Source organism: Nylanderia fulva, unplaced genomic scaffold (assembly GCF_048542155.1).
Source record: "Nylanderia fulva isolate GAGA-0341 unplaced genomic scaffold, ASM4854215v1 Scaffold107, whole genome shotgun sequence".
NCBI classification, from domain to species: domain Eukaryota; kingdom Metazoa; phylum Arthropoda; class Insecta; order Hymenoptera; family Formicidae; genus Nylanderia; species Nylanderia fulva.
Window position 1 is genome coordinate 226,020 of NW_028189269.1, and position 21,562 is coordinate 247,581.

The 21,562-nt window shown below is 27.0% G+C and overlaps 1 protein-coding gene across 3 annotated transcripts; it reads left to right on the forward strand.

Annotated features, from left to right (window-relative positions):
* Positions 1 to 3,121: 3,121 nt before the first annotated feature.
* On the forward strand, positions 3,122 to 17,966 carry Ltn1 (E3 ubiquitin-protein ligase listerin). Of its 3 annotated transcripts, none has more exons than XR_014925285.1 (9): positions 3,122 to 3,580; positions 3,989 to 4,198; positions 4,275 to 8,221; positions 8,310 to 8,456; positions 8,572 to 8,702; positions 8,967 to 9,178; positions 9,264 to 9,455; positions 10,781 to 10,905; positions 17,403 to 17,457. XR_014925285.1 is itself a non-coding variant. In XM_029319143.2 (9 exons), exons 1-9 carry the CDS (start codon positions 3,536 to 3,538, stop codon positions 17,711 to 17,713), a joined length of 5,112 nt encoding a protein of 1,703 aa, XP_029174976.2. In that variant the 5' UTR covers positions 3,148 to 3,535; the 3' UTR covers positions 17,714 to 17,966. The 3 variants fall into 3 exon arrangements, 2 of the variants coding, with proteins under 2 accessions (XP_085341394.1, XP_029174976.2); XM_029319143.2 differs by lacking the exon at positions 10,781 to 10,905 and adding an exon at positions 17,654 to 17,966 and having other exon boundaries at positions 3,148 to 3,580; positions 17,403 to 17,570; XM_085485268.1 differs by lacking the exons at positions 10,781 to 10,905; positions 17,403 to 17,457 and adding an exon at positions 17,654 to 17,966 and having other exon boundaries at positions 3,125 to 3,580.
* Positions 17,967 to 21,562: the final 3,596 nt, after the last annotated feature.

Genomic DNA, 21,562 nt, shown 5'->3' on the forward strand with positions numbered 1-21,562 from the left:
AATTAAATACTTCAAATTTATTAAATCACATTACCTACGCGCACTTTTACCCAAACAATTTTGAAGTCATGAATGTGAAAAGAGCATTTCAAATGGTAAGTGCAAGATTTGCTGCAGCAATATCAATAGCAGGCCAAAGCAATATGTTAAAAAGTTCTTCATGGAAAGCATCTGCAGAATTTGTTTACAAAATGAATAAAGTAATAGATGCTATGAATGTATATCATTTAAATAATTGGATAGGAGTAAAGGGTCCGTTATCAGATGATAATTCAATGGTTGAAGAATTATTAACATCTTTCATTGAATGGTGTTCGAAGTGAAGTACTTCCTCCAACAAGATGTCGAGACCTCCGTGCTTTGATGGAATGATTACGACTGTGGAAGCAATTTTATCAATGTATCATTTCATCAAACAACACTATCCGGATTTCAAGCTGCACTATGCAACCAAGATTCTGTAGAACATACATTTGGAAAAATTAGAGGACGCGGAGGATTCAACCGTAATCCAACTGCCAGAATGATACGGTTAACGTTGCGACACATTTTATCAAGTGGATATATTTATGGAAGCGATATATATTATATATTATATATTTCAGAAAATATTATACAAAAAATAACATCAAAATATATGTATATATTATATTTCATCAATATCTATTATATGTATATTATATATAATCAATATATATTATAATTCAATCAACAATTTAATTGCAATGTACGTGCAAATGCAACATGCCTTATATATACGTAGAACATTGTATTAATGTTATATATATATATATATATATATATATATATTACTTTTATTTTGTGTTTGATGGGACATATGAGATTTGTAATGTATATATATATAAATGTATATATAATGTAATGTATATATAATAAATGTTGTAGCCAGATTACAAAATTCGTCGTTTTATAAAACGTTTAGCCATTTTATTAAGTGCAGCCACATACATTCTTAAATTATGATTAAAAATGAAATATTTTATAATCTGGCTAAGAATTTTAGTCTTTATATATGAAAAGAAACTCATCGCCACATTGTCAAATTCAATGATTTGTACGTCATTTTAAATTCTGGCTGGTTCACTTCAGTCATTTAATATGAACGACGCGTTTTATCCCTATTAATTTTTTATAAACAAAAGACTCATGTTACTTATCATAAAATCTCAATTGTAATAAATCTGTTAATAAAAAGCACTATAATTTATAAAATTTATAAAAATACTAAAATTTTTATAAAAATACTAAAAATAACATCAATTATGCCGTTCATTAAATGACTAAAGTGAATTAGCCATCAGAATCTAAAATAAATGTACAAACAATCGTTGCGTTTGACAATGCAGCGAGTCCTTTTTATAAAAAGACTAAAATTCTTAGCCAGATTAAAAAACATTTCATTTTCAATATATCATAATTTGAGAATGTGGCCGCATTTAATAAAATATCTAGATATTTTATAAAACGACGAATTTTGTAATCTGGTTACGATATACTTATATATGATATACTATAGTATATATATATATATATTCTTCACACACACACACACACACACACGCGCGCGCGCGCGCGCGCGTAAATACGAATATATATATAATATTAATTAATTACTACTTACTCAACTTTTAATCTGCTACTTCTGCTAGCCTTGATCTTTCCTGTTTTATAGCCTCGGATAAACTGCCAAGCGGAGTGCTATACACTTTTATATAATATATATATTGGACACGAGTTTCGTTTGTTTCAGATTCTCGAGAGTTGAAGTAGGAACATACGAGTATCATATATCGTTTGTGACTTGCCGAATGAAAACAAGACAGAGAGCGAACGAGATGATGAGCTTAATAACTCATAATGTTATAAATAAATAAATAAAAAATTATAACCTGACCTACTAGTTATTGAATCTTTTTTTAATAAAATGTTTCATTATTATTATTATCTAAATCTAAGTCATTTAATTACTTTTTAGTTTTTTAATAATTAATTTAATTTATTCTAGTCATTTTTATATGAAAAAAAATAATATCACGTATACGTTTTATAATGAATTAATATATTTCGGGAGCCGAATTATATATTCTTAATAATATAAGTGTTCAAAAATTATATTTGACTTTTGACTTTTAATTTTAATTATTTTAGCAAAGAGTTCTGAAATCTCTTACACACATAATGGGGATTTTTTTCATCCATATAATTCGCAATTAAGTATATATGTTAATTATTAATTTTAATAAAATAAAAATTAAAATTAAAGGTCAAATATAATTTTTGAACACAAATATGTTAATTCATTATAAAACGTATACCCATGATAGTATTTTTCTCGTACAAAAATAATTAGATGAAATTAAATTAATCATAAAAAAATTAAAAATTAATTAAAGAATTTAAACTTATATTTTATATGATAATAATAAAACATTATTAAAAAACAGATTCAATAAATATAAGTACATGTTATATATATATACTTATATTTATTGAATCTGTTTTTTTTATAAAATGTTATATTATTATCATATAAAATATAAATTATTTAATTAATTTTTTATTTTTTTATGAGTAATTTAATTTATTCTAGTTATTTTTGTACGTGAAAAATACTATCACGGGTATATACGTTTTATAATGAATTAATATATTTATGTTCAAAAATTATATTTGACCTTTAATTTTAATTTTTATTTTATTAAAATTAATAATTAACATATATACTTAATTGCGAATTATATGGATGAAAAAAATCCCATTATGTGTGTAAGAGATTTCGGAACTCTTTGCTAAAATAATTAAAATTAAAAGTCAAATATAATTTTATAAAACGTATAATAGTATTTTTCGCATATTAAAATGATTAGAATAAATTAAATTAATTATTAAAAAACTAAAAATTAATTAAACGACTTAGACTTAGATAATAATATTAATGAAACATTTATTAATAAAAGATTTAATAACTATAATAGGTCAGGTTAATTTTTTATTTATTTATAACATCATAAAATTCTGTCCTTTCCGAAATACGCGAATGCTACGAAAAGATAAAATCTCGTACATGCCGCCGGACGAGTTCATGAGCATGAGACGCTCTTATCTTGGAAACGTATTAATAGTTACTGCATTGACCACTACTACGATATGGCGCTGAAATCAGTGAGAAATGCTGGTCTCTCCTTCATCCAGACCTTTGGTGATCTGTCTATTAATCTGTGATTTTAGAACATGGCTGATATTACAATTAACCTCAATACTTCAATCACGATATTAATCATATTTAAATAAAATAAGAACAAGCAGACTTAATTGTATTTGGAATTGGTTAAAAAAGAACTTAGAATTGTGAAGCTAACATATAACTTTACGGTAAAAAGAGGAAGAATCTAGCATAAATAAAAGAAAAAAGTTTAGAATGTATGCGAGATAAATTCTCAAAGTTGGAAGCACAAAAGAAAAAAAATTTATCCGGTGTCATTAAAATCAAGAAAAATCTTATCAAATTTTTAACATGGGTAAAAATAAGCAAGCACAACGAACCAAAAATAATGCACGGGTAAATATAAATTATATATAGAGAAATTGTGTAAAAAAAAAAAAATGTATGAATTGTACATGATTGTATAAGGAGTGATTGTGATATATAACTTAGACATTTAAAGGCACGTTCTATTTAACGCTCGCGGCGTTATCTGCCTTTGTTTTACTTCAGACAAACAACAAGGATGAAATGATTCTGTGAGCGTTGCGAACGTTAAGTGGAACGCGCCTTAATTATTCATTATTGATATATGTATGTTATTACGATATATGACATGTCATGATTAAAACTGTTATATATTACATAAACAAATTATTTTATGACTATTTATATTTTTACATTAATGATATTTTTTATTTTTTTATTTATAAATATGTATAAATCTAAAATCTCATGAAAGACTTCAAGAAAATTATTTTCTAGCCATCAAATAGTAGTCGCAGTGCAGAACTTTTGGGAACAACGGTACCCAATTTTGTTGGTTTCTCAGCTGTTAAAGATGGAGGATATGTTCCTGTTTTACCTGGTCTAGCTTTATGTTCCTCAAATGAAGTAGAAATGAACAGTGTGGATTCTAATTTCCAAATAATACTAAAAAAAATGAATAAAAAAGATGCTACGACAAAGTATAAGGTAATTATTTTGTTTTATTATAATTGATTAACTTACATAAAAAGTTTGTAAACTGATATAAGTATGTTATGTACAGGCATTGCAAGAATTTGCAACCTTATGTCAAAATGCTGAATTATCAACAATAGAAATTATATTGTCCTTTTGGCCACGACTATATTGTACTTTATCCATCGATATAGATCATAGAGTAAGAGAAGCTGCACAATTGGCACATGCAATGGTTGTCAAACGTACAGGCAAAGGCATAGCACCATATTTAAAACAATTGATTGGTCCTTGGTTTATTTCTCAATATGACACGTATCCTCCAGCAGCTTCCACTGCTATTAATTCTTTCAACAATACTTTTCCATCAAAAAAGATAATTGATGCAATTGTTCATTACCAGTGTGAAATTTTAACATACATTGATAACAATATCACTGTACAAACAGCTCAAACATTATCGATGCAAAAATCTCTTACTAAAGAGGAAATTGAAGCCAAATATCAGAGAATATTGGTGGCGAATTTGCAAGGTTATAACTATTATTTTAAAAAAGTGTCATTTGATAAGATGGACAAGGCTTTAGAGATACATAACAAAATTTTAAGCAACTTAAAATTCTGGAAATTGGCTAAACATGATGCTCTTCCAATAAAAATAGCTTTCTTCAATGTATTGACATCTATAATGGAAAATGCAGAGAAATTGTTGCAAAATGAGAAGAAAAGGATGATGACTATTATCATGAATAGCCTTGATGAATCCGAACCTGGAATTTTATCGGCTGTATGGGAATCTCTGCTCATAACTATAATTAAAATCGACGATTGGTACCTCATCGTGAATATCGATAAACTCGTATTGCCGAAATTGTGGCAGATTTTACGATCCGGCGGTCAATGCTGCGCCAGTACTGTTTATCCGAATTTGTTGCCTTTTATCAGTCAATTTTCGAAACTGAATGCCAATATCGACAATTTGTATATGAATTTCTTTGACAACATGCGTCAAGGATTTCTGGCGAAAAGTGTACAAATGAGTCGTTTGGAAGCGCGGGCTATATCTACCTCTTTTGTTGAATGTTTGCGTTATTCGATTCTCATGAATGTCAAGAATGTAGACTTATGCATTCGTCTTCTCAAGGAACAACTTATGCCCTTTATAGAAGCATGTACAATAGATAGAATTTCTGTAAAACAATTTTGTTTTATCGAAGTGGCACATTTAGTACGTTATTGGAGTAAAAATCGTACTAATGAGGAATATAAAGCATACATTTCTTTAATGCAGCAATTCTGGATCGAATTGAGATTGTTGTTTGTCAAGCTCATAAATACACCAAGAGATATTGCAATGTCACATACTGTAGATACAAAAGATTCTCAAATCGAATTCTTGTTAATTTTAAAGAATTTACCAGATCATCGTAAAAAATTAAAAGTAAACTTTTCCGATTCAAGTAGTACTATTGCAAATCAGTCAAGAGTACAAGTTGATACTTATACGGATACAGTTTTTAATGTAGAACTTTGCGAGTTTGTAAATGCGCTCTGTACAATTTACTTTAATAATATTAATAATCAGCAGTCTGTTGAATGTATCAAACAGCTGAATAAACTTATGAAACAATTTGCAAGTAGAGAATTATTCGAGGCACTTTCGAAATCATTTAAGTTCGATAAGGATTTCTTTAAATTTTATGATAACAATCTGAAACATTGGTTATTGCAAAATTCGGTAATAATGGAAGAAATTATTGAATTAATATTCTATTTTATTACATATATAGATGATATGGAAAAGAATAACATTTTTGAATCATTAATAGAGTTAAATGACATTGCAATTTTGAAGAATGTAATATATTGTAGTTTATCGAAAAATAGTAGAAACGATCATGTAATCAAGAAATGGTACATGAAAACTAGCGTAACCAAGTTACTGATTGATGTAGCTAAAGAAATTGCTTCATCCGAATATGATAATTTGGAAAAAAATCAGAAACTGATTTTGTTAGCTTTTGAAACTTCGTCAACTGGAGATTTATTAATAAATGAAGAAGGAGCAAACGAGATTGTCTCAATTCTTTGTGATTCATTAAATGGAACGGACGACACGTATTCTACACAATTACATTTGATTACATTTATTACAAGGCTAATGGCTTTAATATGGAATCAAAAGCAAATAATATCGAGTGCTGTACAGATATTGGAAACATTTTTTGAATTATGCACTCGAGAGTATGATGACGTGACTACTGATATTGTGCGCAATAGTTGGAAAGAAGGGCTTATAAGAAGTAAAAAGATATTATCCGATTCGGAATTCAACGATTTTATTGATAGATGTGCAATTATTATTTGGAGCAAAATATACAATACATGTCACGTGAAGCATATATTAGTAGATTTGGCAACTGATGTTTTAGAAATTATAATTAATAATGAGAACACAAACTCTCATTGTATTAATGAAACTATTCTATTATTTCTAATAACATCTGATATAAAATTATGGATTGCAGAAGTAACTACAATTGTGATATATGGTGAAGTAGTAACGGGCAATTTATATATATCAAATGTTGAGAAGAAGATACAAATTTTTGAGCATTATATGGCTATTGATATAACGAACGATATAATTTCGGATAATATGACAAATTGTTTATTGTGGACTTTATTTACCACAGATTTGCTTAATAATTTATATAAAAGATTACAAAGTATTAATATTACAAATGTTGACAGATTTTCAGATTCGAAAGAAAATTTTGAATTATACAATATAAATTTACCAGGAATTACAGAGATACTTATAAATATCATATATGTGGCTAGTATAGCGGAAATATACACTAAACATTATAAAGCCTCTAAACGTTATAATGATATTAATAAACTTCATGATTTATTGATAGACAGTTTTGTCAATTTAAAAAAATTTTTTGGGAAAAATATCCATAGCGATGTACCATCTTATATAAAAAAAAAGCAATTGAGTTATGGATATATGCTGCCATATATAATACGTGCACATTATGTTAAATTTGAAATGACTGATAATCCTGTAAAGTACTATGAAAATTGCAAAAATAATGAAGAAGAGTATGATGAAGAAGCACATGTGCAAGCAATTCAAGTCTTAAGGGATTATTGGATGCTAGAGAATATTCCATCATTAAATAGCAACAATATTCATACACTAATTGTCACAAGAATTAAGACATGTCTTGAAAATGATAATTTAGACTATACTGCTATTATAGACAAGCTTATGTTATATGATAAAAAAGATATCGCACTTCTGGGCCACGGTATTTCTGATATTTCATGGAATCAATTGTGTTTGCTGCTAGAAGTTATAAGATTGCTTACAGCACTTGTTCAAAAAGTTCCATTGAAGTTAAAATATGAACATTGGGATTTTATTTTGATATCGCTCACTACATGGCAACAGTTATTACTTACTAATTTTCAACATAATTATACTGATATTAAATTAATGACATTAATGATAGCAGTGTGCCAATTATACTACACAGTTCAAACTTTAATGAACAAACATGAACAAGAGCCAATACTGGAATTACCGCCTGCACTTTTTGATGAATGGATAAATGTATTTGCTAGTTCTATACATAATAATATCATCAAAATTTGGATGTTTTGTGTGGATTTATACAATCAAGAGACAGTTGCTTTAAAATCTATCATACCATTGGATTATTTAGGAAAATCAATTAGTATTCTTGACAAAAATATATTATTCAAAAAGTATGACAAACATACCGAGACAATTAATTTCAACGAGCTGTTAAAATTGTCTCTGAAATTATTACAATCTCCTATACCTAATATTCAATTGGGTGCTTATCACGCATTAAAACATATGGTATCGGAACTTGTACAGTGTGACAAAGTTCTTCTCGAATCTGACAACTTCGAGCCAAACAATTTTAATATTATGAAATTTAAAGCACTCCTATTAAGTACACAGAATATTGTGAATACAATGCTTATGGAATTTAAGTAAGCTTCTTTAATAAGTTTCTTTATAATATTATTTTTAATCCAATATAATTTTTAATCAAATGTTTCTTATATTATTATTTTTTAGATTATGTGATATAACAAGCTGCACAATCCAACCGTTTACAGATTCTTATACATACACATTAGGATATTTGCTAGTGTGGACAATTGTGCTAGATATCTGTGCGGATGCTCATAATGATTTACGTTATCAATATGCTGAAATATTGAAGTAAGTATAGTTCATGATGCACACTATTTATTTTCATATAGCTGATATTTTAATTTTATTACTAATAAATTACATAATGTTTGTACATATTTTAATCAAATGTCATAAATTTCAGAGATGATTTTTTTCCTTGTCTATTAAATAATATATTCAAATTAATGCCCGTGGAAATACTACAGGATAGTAAAAATAAAACTGTAAAACTGCTGGAAACATTTACTATTAGTCCATCGTTTAATTTTGGAGGTAATATTGATTACAAATTTACATATGTATATACAATAATAATAAGCAAAAAGAAAAATCTTATTCATAAAACTAATTTGCTTCATATATATATATATATATATATATATATATATATATATATATAATAGCATTCATATATATATATATATATATATATGAAGCAAATGAGTTTTATGAATAAGATTTTTTTTTTGCTCAATTTTTGTTTTTTTACTACACCCTAATATACATATCGGTTTATTAATTTCATTATTGTAATAGAAAGTTGGACAGAATGGAGATTAGATCATATTGTATGTTGGTTATATACAAACTGTTTACGATATTTACCAGTGTTAGTCCGACAATGGCTGAGTACAGCTGATAGCAAAGTCAGTGCAATAATAGACAAGATTACAAGTCATTATATCAGCCCTATACTTTGTCAAGAAGAACTTCTTAATAACAAATTAGTTAATGTTGAAAATATGCAGGTATTCATTAAGATTTACTTATAGAATTACATTTTTATGTATTTTATATAAATTTGATAATTTCATGTCATAAAAATTTTTACAGATAAAAGTGCATGCAACAGCAAGGGAAGTAGTAGCCTTGTATCAAATGGATGATACAAAACTGGAATTAAGTATAGTGTTACCATCAAATCATCCTTTAGGTACAGTAAAGGTAGAACCTGGACAACATGTTGGTGGTACAGCAAACTGGAGAAACTGTCATATGCAACTCTCTATATTTCTCACACATCAAGTGAGTATTTATAATAAATTTATTATTGAGGAACATAATAGTGTACTTGATGCTATGTATATAAATGTATATAATATATATATATATATATATATATATATATATATATACAATGCAATATATATAATAACATATATAACGTATATACAATGCCATATATATCTTTTATATAAAGTTATAAAGGCGTAAAAATATACACTACTAAAAAGAAAATAGGGAACACTTCATAAAAATTAGATTATTTTCAAACCACTGAAACTTGGTGAGAACTCATCGTAGATTAAAAATTAAAAAAGCATTTTTAAGCTTAAAATTTCAATGACGTCCTATCGATAGCTACAAAAATTTTTCTTTCCTGTTCTGCATTAATAAGCCATACATTTTATTCTTTAAAATTATGTATTTTTTGACACTGCACTTCAATAAAAAAAAAATCTCTAAAACTTCAACTGAAGTTTCGAACTACTTTTTGTCCACAAAATTTTTTTAAATTTTCCTATGATTTTTTTGACTAATTATAAGTTACACAATTTTGAAGCTAAAACTGTATTTTTTAAAACAAAGAAAATAAATTTTTTTTAAATTACTGATAGCGCGACTTAAAGTTGTTTAAGTTAAAAATAATTTTTTAATTTTTTGATTCCGATGCTTTTTTGCTAAGTATCGACATCATTTTTTAAGAAATACAGGTTTAGTTTCAAAATGTGAACTTGGTCAAAAATTCACTGAAACATTTTTTAAAAATATTATTTTGAAAGTTATGGAACTCAAGTTGAATTTTTCGAAAAATTTTTTATCGAGTTACAGAATGTCAAAAATATGTAATTTTAAGATACAATGTGTTCTTTTTTGAAAAAAAAAGAACAGGGAAGAAAAACATTTTTATTAAAACTACCGATTCTACGTTAAAATTGAAAAGTTTCAAAATGTTTTTTTACTTTTTTGTCTACAATATTTTTTCCAAATTTCAATGATTTTAAACTAATTTTTTTTTAGGTATAAAAAGAGTGTTTCCTATTTTTTTAAATAATGTTGTAGTTGTGATAAATATATGACGAATCTGAATAATTTTATTTTCTTTTATTATAATTATTATTTTCAGATATTCTAATATAAGTTTTCAAAATTTTTCTTTAATTTAATTCATGCAACATTTTACAAGGGGCATGTTCACAACTATCCGGAACTGATTTTATTCTCCTTCAAATATATTGTTAAACACAAAAATTTAAAAGATATTTAAAGGATATTTTTTTATATGTGCGAATTTGAGATAGGTTAAGGAGTGAAGCACCCTTTGAAAAAAAACAATATATTTCTTTTAGGATCGAATCCCCTTTCTAAAAAGGCATGTTATTGACATTGTCGTCGCTTTTCCGCGATGCTGATTGGTTGTCTCGATTTGCCGTTGTTAGATTCAGAGCCATAGCATCGAGCAGCTGTTGAGAAGGTTAATAGTTTGACAGTTATATTTATATAAATAAGGATGATCTTTAAATATTTAGAAAATAAAGGCTCGCATAAATTTAAAATTAATAAAAGGAAATTAATAGGCCAACAAACGAGCAGAAATTAGGTGTAAATACAAAAATCTTTTCTTTATTATTAATATCCTTCGCATGTATGATTAGTGTGTAAACGTTTCGACCTCACTAAGGTCTTTTTCAATACAAAGTTTAAAAAATTAATAAAAACCTAACATTAAAACATGATATAAAATTATGATATAAAAACATATGGTATGGTATTGAAAATATTTAAATAAAGAAAGCTATGTCAATTCGAAACTCAAATATCGCCAATACAGTAAATGTTCTAACACAATTTTGTACAAGTCGTTCAAAAAAAAAAAACCTTTAGCATAATTCCTCGTTGATAGGCGAAGGAATTAAATCTTCTAAGTATTTCCATCTGGAAAAAAATGTTCATCTTCACAAAATATTCCTCTCGATACACAATTCTTTTATTTCAAGTGTTTCTTCCTGTCTTCTAAATCTAAACTGAAGTTACAGCTGGATCTTAAGAGAGGCTCATCCTATTATATATATACACGCACATATATACTTGTTTAATTTAAAAAGGAAGAGATTACTATGAATGCAAAAGCAAAATCAAATTTTATTCTTATATAAAATATATTAAAAATTATATATATATTTTTTTAATTTTTTATTTGATTTCGGAGATAGAAGCTCTTGTTAATTTTCTTGTGATTTGAGATGTTGCAAATTTCTATTATGTATATATTATCTTAATTTTCCGAATTTCTATTATGTATAATTTTAATTTATTGAATTTCTGTGATGTATATAATTTTATTTCACCGAATATCTATTATATACATAATTTTAATTCATCGAATTTCTATTACGTACATAATACTAATTCCCGAATTTTTATTACATGTACATAATTTTAAATCATCGAATTTCTATTATGTACATGATTTTAATTCATCGAGTATTTATTATGTACATAATATTAATTTTCGAATTTATATTATGTATATAATTTTAATTTTCCGAATTTCTACTACGTACATAATTTTAATTCCTGTATTTTTGTTATATACATAATAAAAATTTGGCGAATTGAAATTATATACATAATAGAAATTCGATAAATTCATATTATATACATAATATAAAGAAAATTTGGTAAATATTATGTTCGTAATCCCAGATGACACCATGTCCAAAATTGGTGCATAAGACATTATTACGAAATCTTGAAAACATCTTTAAGAAATATTGTGATGATATCTCAAAGACATCTTAAAAGCATTTTAAAGTCTTGTACACTAATTTTGGACATAATGCTATCTGGAATATGAATTCAGTGATTAAATTTATGTACATAATAATAATGTTTATAACAAAAATTCGACGAATTAAAATTATATATACATAAAAAATAAAACACAATCTCTTCTCAACCGTACTGGCAAATAATTTATTGATAATAAGTTAGTTTAAATCTGTTCAATGTATTAGACGTGTGTTCAACTTGACACTATGCTCTCTCTTCGACATCTTAGGAATATAATTATTGTTCGCAATTCACTTGAAAAGGACCAAAAACTATGGTCGAAACGTAGTGATTATTATCAATAAATTAAATATTTGCCAGTACGGTTGAGAAGATTGTGTTTTATTTTTTATTTTTAATTCTTTTGGCGGTCTTGACATATTTGATTATTATACAAAGTGTCCGGTAACTAACGGACCAACGATTACAAATGGATTCTTTGGTCAATTTGGGAACGATTTTTCCTCAGCGAAAATGTCGAAAAAGGTCATCATTTTTTACAACTTTCCAATATTTGTCATTATGTATCTTTATAACTAAGCCTTAAATTAAAATTTAATTATAGTAAACTCTACCTGAAATTTACTGAAGAATGTAATTATGTTAGATTTTTAACTCCAAAACGTTTAGTTTTTAAAAAACCTATTTTTTCAATCGCTTATAACTCAAAAATTATTGACTTCTCAACATTTTTGCTAAGGAAAAATCGTCTCTAAATTGGCCAGAGAATCTGCCCTTAATCATTGGTCCGTTAGTTACCGGACACCCTGTACATATATACATAGTCGAATTTCGGGAATTAAAATTATGTATATAATAGAAATTCGGAAAATTAATATTATGTACCTAATGAAAATTCGGTGAATTAAAATTATGTATACTGTATACATATAACAGAAATTCGGCGAATTAAATTTATGTACATAATAGTTTGACGAATTAAAATGTTTGTAATATGAATTTGGCAAATTAAAATTATGTTTGTAATATTAATTCGGCGAATTAAAAGTATGTACATAATAAAAATTTGACGAATTAAAATTATATAATACATAATAGAAATTCTGGAATTAAAATTGTCCCTTTTTAAAAAGGGCATTCTCGCAAGTATTGTTGCCGCTTTTCTGCGGTGCTGATTGTTGATCTCGAGTCACTTTGTTGTTAAATTAAAAATATCAAGCAATTGTGATCGCGAAGATAACAATTTGATAATTATAAAATAAAAAGAAAAATAATACCAATGGTGCGCGCGAAGCGCGCGTTGTGTTGTCTAATATCATTGAATCTATAAGAGATAGAAAAAAATGTTATATGTAAGTTTAATCGTTTAAAGAGTACTTTAAAGTTATAAGAAATAATTCTTTACTTTTATTTTTGTTCAAAAAAATCCCACCACTTTTTTTCAAAATTTTATAATTTTTTGTCATTGTATTAAAAGTTTACTTTTTTCAAATTCAATCATGCACTAGAGGATCCGGATGGGAGGGAAGGGAGGGGGGTTAAAACTTCCTCCCCTTGCAAATTAAAAAAGTCGTCGTTGATCCTGGAATAATAGCTAAGCATGAAACAAAAAATATTAATTAAATAATTTTACAGAACCTTCTCCATTATCGATATCAGGATCCGCTGTGCAACCATGTATTATACATACATACAGATAAAATTATAAAATTTAAAAAATAAAAGGATAAATAATTTTTAAATACGACCAATACTGGCTAATAAATATTTAATAATCACCATATCGTTTCGACCATGGGTTTTGGTCCTTATCAAGTGTACAAAATAATTAAAACCGTGAACATGTTATGCACGTTGTGGTAATTATTAAATATTTATTAGCCAGTATTGGTTGTTTAAAAATTATTTATCCTTTTAATTATCGATTGGCAACATGAAGAATCCGATTATTTATTTTAAAAATAAAGTTAGGTGGTGAAGTTTTTTTGGAAAAAAATAAAAATAAAACTTTTTTATAATTTTAAAGTACTCTTCAAGCGATTAAACTTTTGTTTTTTCTATCTTGTATAGTTTCAATGATATTTTATTCTGAAAGAAAAACTTTCAAAGGGATGCATCTCTTGAACTTTAAAATCCACACAAAAAAAATACGTGTCTTTTCGGTTTTTGTGTTTAACATACAATATATTTGAAAGGGAATCAAATCGATTCCGGACAGTTGTGACATATTCCTTTCAGATTTCTTCCTTTTGAATTTTTTTGCAAATTTCTTTTGCGTTAGAGTCAACGACTTTATATATATAAATGACAGAGCAAAGTCATCATCGCACTTTTGAAGAGCTCTGTTCATAATCACTTATCAAAATCATCCTGTTTAAATTAATATGCAATATTATATTATATCATACAATATAATATTAAGAAAAGAATAAATTCATTTGCATGTGAAGGATGTATTTGAATGTGAAGTTTATCTGTTGCCATTATGTAATTCTCCATTATGTAATTGAATGAAATTTTAAAATATGTTAATTCCAACAAATAAGATGTTATGTCTTTTAATTTGAAAGGCAATATCATATATGTATATAGCATTATACATAAAAAGCAAAACGACGACAGATATTTAGTATTTATAAGGGGATGCCAGAGTGACGACCGAACTCCGATAGGTTAGCACTACACATCTAAACATATGCACGTATACACATATACACATGATAGGTTAGCACCACACATATCTAACATATGCACGTATACAACACATGCGTGAAAAATTTCTGCACCGTTTTCTTATTTATTAGACTTCTAAACTTATATCTAAAAGTTTACTAATACTTTTTCATTCAATTTCTAGTCGAAACCTATCTTATTTTGTACGTACAAACAGCAGAACTTTTATATTAAACAATTATTTTTTCGACCTGACGACAGAAGTCGATAAAGAAATAGTTTTTAAATTTATTCTTATTTTTAACATAAAATCGGTAGGTTTCCACTTTGTTTCTGTACGTACTTTAATTGTGGAAAAGCATTTATTATTTTATTTAACTAATAAAAAGTTTTCGGTGCAGAAAGATCTATAATCATCCGATCGATAAAACAGACATCCGGCATTGCCTTAAATTGTTTTATCGTTGTTACAAAGAAAATTTCAACAATTTTTTGTACAAGTTTTTTAATAAATACAGTTCTCTAATAATCTAAATAATTTAAATAATTACAAAATAATTTAATATAATATTAATATAAAAAAAATAAAATAATATTAATATAATTAATCTGCACGGTGGCAAGTGATAGGCCAGCATTCGTAAACATGTAAGATAGCTTATTTTACGTCTCTTATCAGTAACGAAAGTATTATCATATTTTTTCGCGCGATGACATCACTCGCGATGAGTTCGCTGCATGACATAATCAGATGATGCTTCCATTACGAGACATTAGAGACATAAATAAATAAATCATCTTACACTGATACCGATTCCATCCACTCATTTGCTCAGATACTTTAATTAATGAAATATAGTTATTTAAAAAAAGTATCCAGTTGCACATTGTAAATTATAAAGTTTTAACCACAAGATTATAATTTTCTTATACGAATTAATTTTATCTCATTATTTTATACAAAAAATTATTAAAGTAAGATGATCGAAAAATGAATATATTATGAGATGTGGGGTGTGTGTGTGTGTGTGTGGGGGGGGGGGGGTTTCATATTTTATGACAAATATTGAATCAGGATGAAACCAAATATCTCGTATACTATTCATTTTTCGACTATTTCGACTACAAAAATTTTTTACATTAAATATTATGATTATATAATCTATTTATGTAAAAAAATCAGTGATTCTGTAAAAAAATAATGATAATCTCGACATCTAAAAAATGCTTCCATCTGGAATAAAACCATACTTATAAAAAAATGACGAGAATTTCGAAATTCTACAACTTTTGTATAAAATATTTTTCGATGGAAATCTTTGAGAAATTTGAGTCTGAGAGTTAAAATGTGATATCCTATAATACATAACACATAATAATTAAGATATCGAGGTGTTTAAAAAATGTATAAAGCTTGAAGTCTTGTTTAAAAAAAATTTAATATTGATTACATGGAATGACTAGTTTTGCAATGGCAGATGACGAAATGAGAACCTGCAAAACTGATTAATAGAAGGTTCACTTTTCTCAATTGCACGAAGTAAATCAGTTAACGTAGCTCAACGGTATAAAAAATGCATGAAAGTTCAAACTTGCGGTTTAATAGAACTCGATATGATAATTTTTTGTTGAGTTATGTTAATTTTGATTAACATCTGTTTTTTTAACAATAAATTGTGAGATTTAAAATGTATATCTACCACTTTTATCAATTCTCGAGCCGCTGCAATTCTATTAAAGAATGTCGCATTGATATTTGAAATCACATCTGTGTGTGCGTGCGTGCGTGCGTCAACGTGCATCTCAATTATACAGAATGTATACTCCAATCCTTCTTCTAAAAGCACCAAGTTTTGAATCGTTTGGTTACATTTATGGGTCATTTATAATATTTTTCATAAATATATCAGTAAATTTAAAATCTTTGAACATTTTTTTATCCAAATCTTATCAAATTTTCAGACACCTTTATCTACTTAATTAAAAAAAATTCAAGTTAATATCTCTAATAATAGCGGAGAAAGCAATTTGTAACTTTTATATGAAACACTCTGTACAATTTTTGTATTAGTTGTACCAAATTTGTGTACCAGTTTATTTTATTAATAAAAAGTAATGGAAAAAGTGCTAATAATCACATAAAATCACATAAACTAATGATAAATATTTTCAACAGTGCCAGATTTAATAACAGCTATTTAAAAAATCGTTAATAATATTAAAAATGATATGTTAGAAAAATTTTGACGAGTTTTCGTAAAAGAATAGAATGAGGAAAACTGTAGAATTTTCTTTTTTTCATCATAAGTTTTCTCAATAACTTCATGCATTAAAAAATGACAGCTGATTAGTTTCAGCAGTTTTTCTATGGGACATCATGTATATGAATGTGTGTGTGTGTATTCTAATTGTATTCACATATTTTTTTCCACACGTGCTATTTTCTTTTCAATAAAAATAAAATCTACAACAGAGAGGTAACATTGAAATATTTTTTTTTTATAGAATGGTTCGGTTTGGGATGGTCTTATAATGTGGAAACACAATTTGGATAAGAAATTTGCTGGTGTTGAAGAGTGTTACATATGCTTTAGTATTTTTCATATTAACACATATCAAATACCAAAACTATCATGCCACACTTGTCGTAAGAAATTTCATACTCTTTGTTTGGTAAGCATATATTATTAATTTAAGGAATATATAATATTATATGTATTATGTAATAGTAATATTATATACTTTTTATATTTCAGTATAAATGGTTCAATACAAGTCAAAAATCTACTTGCCCGATTTGCAGAAATGTGTTTTAATCAAATTTGATGAGGTATTAATATGTAAAAACAAAATTGACAGTACAAAACACAAATTAAAAATAATGTAAGGGAAAGAGTGTATGAAATAAATTATATATATATAAAATTACAATAAGTTTTAATTATAATTATACATTGAATATAAATTAATTTTTAATAAGAATTAAAAAGAAATGTCAATGATAATAATATAATGTGCGACAAGTATAAAGTAATATAATAAATAAACATTATTAATACTTTTATTGTACTCGGTTTTCAATGTTTCAACCCATGTGAAAGGACTTCGCCATTTCTTTGTGCAAATTGGGTTTCGGTAAAATTAACTAAAACTTTGCAGAAATGTTTATGTGATGCTGATCAAAAGTATCAGGCACGATTTAAAAAAATTAACTCTATGAGCCGGTTTTTTTAAATGACTGATGCAACAGTATTATCAGAGCTATTATGCAACTGAAAATACTTGAGTAAATGTTTATTTATGTGCGCGTGTGTGTGTGCATGCGTGCATACATTCTTGTCGCATGTGTGCGTGCGTGCGTGCGTGCGTGCGTGCGTGCGTGCGTGTGTGTGCGTGTGTGAATGCGTGTGCGTGCGACGTGTATAGATATTTAAAAATTTTTAAATACATACTTTATATATTTTTTAAAATAAATATATATACATTTATATATATAAAATAAACATCTATAAAAAATAATTTTTAAAAAATGTCATTTTTAATTTATTTTTCTTAATCGTTTTTTTATTATCTTCTTTGTCGTCATTGTTTCCGCTTATTTTTATTCTCTTTTATTTCTTTGTATTTTTTTTTTCTTTATACAATCTTCCTTCTTGTCATCTTGCATCTTGTGCTTTTTCAATTTTTAACATTGCATTTATCAATATTTTGTGCTGGCCATCTTCTAACACTAAAATTTTTCATATTAAAAAATCATATATACCATTCAAATAACTTATATAAAAATTAATTAAGTATTTTTATTACTACTTTTAAATTCTTCTAATTCTCTAAATCTATTGGTTGATCCTTCAATTTTATTCGATCTATCTCTCATTTTATTACTTCTTAATTCCTTTATTTTATTCGATTTGTCTCTCATCATTATGATTTCTTCTTTTATATAGCAAGGAACACAGAAATAAAAAATGACTGTTCAAGCCAGAGTAACTTCAAAAGTTGAAAACTGAGATAAAAGAATAAGGTTGGTATACAAAGTGATCTGGCCTAAAAACTGGTTTTTAGAAGAGGGAAGATCATTAAATTCATCTAAAAGCAATCGGCATAGTAGAAATCGTCAATGATAATAATGACAAAGAAATTAAAAAGATGATAAAGAAAAAAAGGAAAAAAGAGAAAAAAAAGCCCAATATAAATGAAATATGTCAGTCAAATGGATAAACTATGTTTTTGTAAGGAAGAGGTAATAGAATAAATAATTTTAGGAGAAGGATTAATTAAAAGTTTAAAAATATCGAAAGGAGGAAAACAATTTAATCGATTTAAAGAATTGATCAAGAGAAGCGGTAGCGTCTCGCTAAGTTATATCTTTCATTCGTGTTCAAATTCAAATACAATTGATAAATATTTTTGCTACAGAAACTCAAAAATATGGTGAAATTGAATAAAACGATTTTACTTGCTAGTTGGGTCGATTATTTCCATAATTCAAAAATATTGAAAGATATCGAAAAAATAGCGAAAAAATATTGAAAGATATCAAAACAATAGCGAAAATATCCATAAAATGCTATTGTGTATCTTTAATCGAAGGTAACACGATTTTAGTAACCTTGGACACAATGATTTGAAATATTTTATGAACCGGGACATATTTTTCAAAAGATGATCGTGTAACGTACCGCTTTTTCGGTGCGGCCGGATCGCTTAGTTTGGATCACAAGGTTCGGGAAAAGGTTAACCCAAAGAAACATGAGACTCGATTACGTGTAACGAAAAAAATAAAGTGTTTATTGTGTGTGTCTATTTACAAGTGTACAAGTGTATGCGTGGTGGTATGTTTGTGGTGGTATGGTTGAATGTATATGTATAAATGTGTAGACGCAATGACGATGTGCATATGTAAGTGAACGCTGATGTATCCGTATAAAGGTGAGCGAGTGTGTATGCGAGCACAGGTATGAATGTATAAACGTATGCAACGTGTGTATTGGTGCGGGTATGAACATATAAAATTAATTAATGAAAGGCTCGTATAAATTAACAAAATTAAACAAATCAAATATAGTAGGCCAACTGAACGAGCAAATAAATAAGATGTAAAAATTTTTTTATTAATAGTTAAATAATTAAATTAACATTCCGTTACAGAAACGATATAAATTGTAGACGTTTCGACTGCACTACAGTCTTTATCAATACATAAAAGTTAAATATTAAAATACAAAGTTAAATGTTAAAAATACAAAGTTAGTTAAATATTAAAATATAAAATTAAAACGATTCTTCGCTGTTGACCAATAGATGTGCAAGGCGATTGGTCTGAGATGCCAATTTATGCGACATTTAAACATGCTGCGGATATAATACGCGAATTAAATCAATGTCAGAGAAAATTAAAAAATCTTTCAACTTACATTATCGTTTTAACAAGTCCTTTTTCCCGATATTTTAAGTGTGTGTTGCGAAGTCTGAATAACAAATGTCAAAATAGAGAGCGTGATGTATATATTTATTACCAATGTTTTTTCTAAATTATGATTCAGCAAATTTTTTAAGTATGTCAAAATAACTACTGTCTAACAATTCGGTGTCTTTATTTAAATTAATTCCATTTTTCTGTTCTTTAATGTGGATCATTTCAGATATTAGCCTTTTATGGTAATTCTTTTCATGATCCATAATTTTAATATTGTCCAGTCAAATGTATGTTGTTCGTTTAGAATGTGTTCCGTGACAACCGAATGTCTAGCAGAGTCTAATTTAATATTATTTTTATGTTCTTTAAGTCTCGTTTCTAACTGTCTTTTTGTCTGTCCGACATATGTAGCGTCACAATCGTTGCAATTCAATTTATAAATAACATTAGAATTCGTGGGGCGATTATTTTTGTCCTTTTGAACTTTTATGAAGTCATTCAATTTTTTAATGCAACGGTATCCTACCACTACGTCAGGTCTTCTTATTGCTGAAGCAACTTTCTCAGATATTGATTCTATATATGGTATGACAAAATATTTAATGTTAGTATTAGTATTATTAGTATCTGTTATATTGTTATTATTAGGCTTGTTAAATTTCTTAGTTGAGAGATTTTTTAATCTGCGTTTTATTTCTGTGAAAATTAGATCAAGAGGATAACCGTTGGATAGCAAAATGTTAATAGCTTTCTCTATATTTTTTTTGTGAAATTGCGGATGTGATAATAATAAAGCTCTATCTACCAAGTTATAAATTGTTCCTATTTTATGACAAGTCGGATGATTTGAAAAAAATGAAAGTAATCTACCTGAGAATGTCTTTTTGTGATACCAATCTAAATAAATTTTCTTATCTATTACTTTGATCATTATGTCTAAAAAGCTTATACACCGATTATCCTCTTTTTTCAATGTAAATTGTAGTCTATCGTTATAATTGTTGAATTCGTTCAAAACATATGTAATATTGTCAGCGGAAGTGCATAAAATAATGTCGTCTACATAACGGAAATAAAAAGTCATTTCGCAATTTAAATTACTAATTACCAATGTTTCCAAGTCCTGCATGACTATATCGGCAATGATCGGAGAAAGTGGGGAACCCATAGGAGTCCCATAAATTTGTTTGTAAGTTATGTTATTGAAAGTGAAAAATGTAGAAGTTAATATAAATTTTATCATACC

Excerpts from the sequence above, each read along its gene's own strand:
- Ltn1 (XM_029319143.2), top strand. The coding sequence starts at position 3,536 with ATGGGTAAAAATAAGCAAGCACAACGAACCAAAAATAATGCACGG. Across the intron at positions 3,581-3,988 it reads GAACCAAAAATAATGCACGG|CCATCAAATAGTAGTCGCAG; the intron begins GTAAATATAAAT and ends ATTATTTTCTAG. Across the intron at positions 9,456-17,402 it reads CTATATTTCTCACACATCAA|AATGGTTCGGTTTGGGATGG; the intron begins GTGAGTATTTAT and ends TTTTTTTTATAG.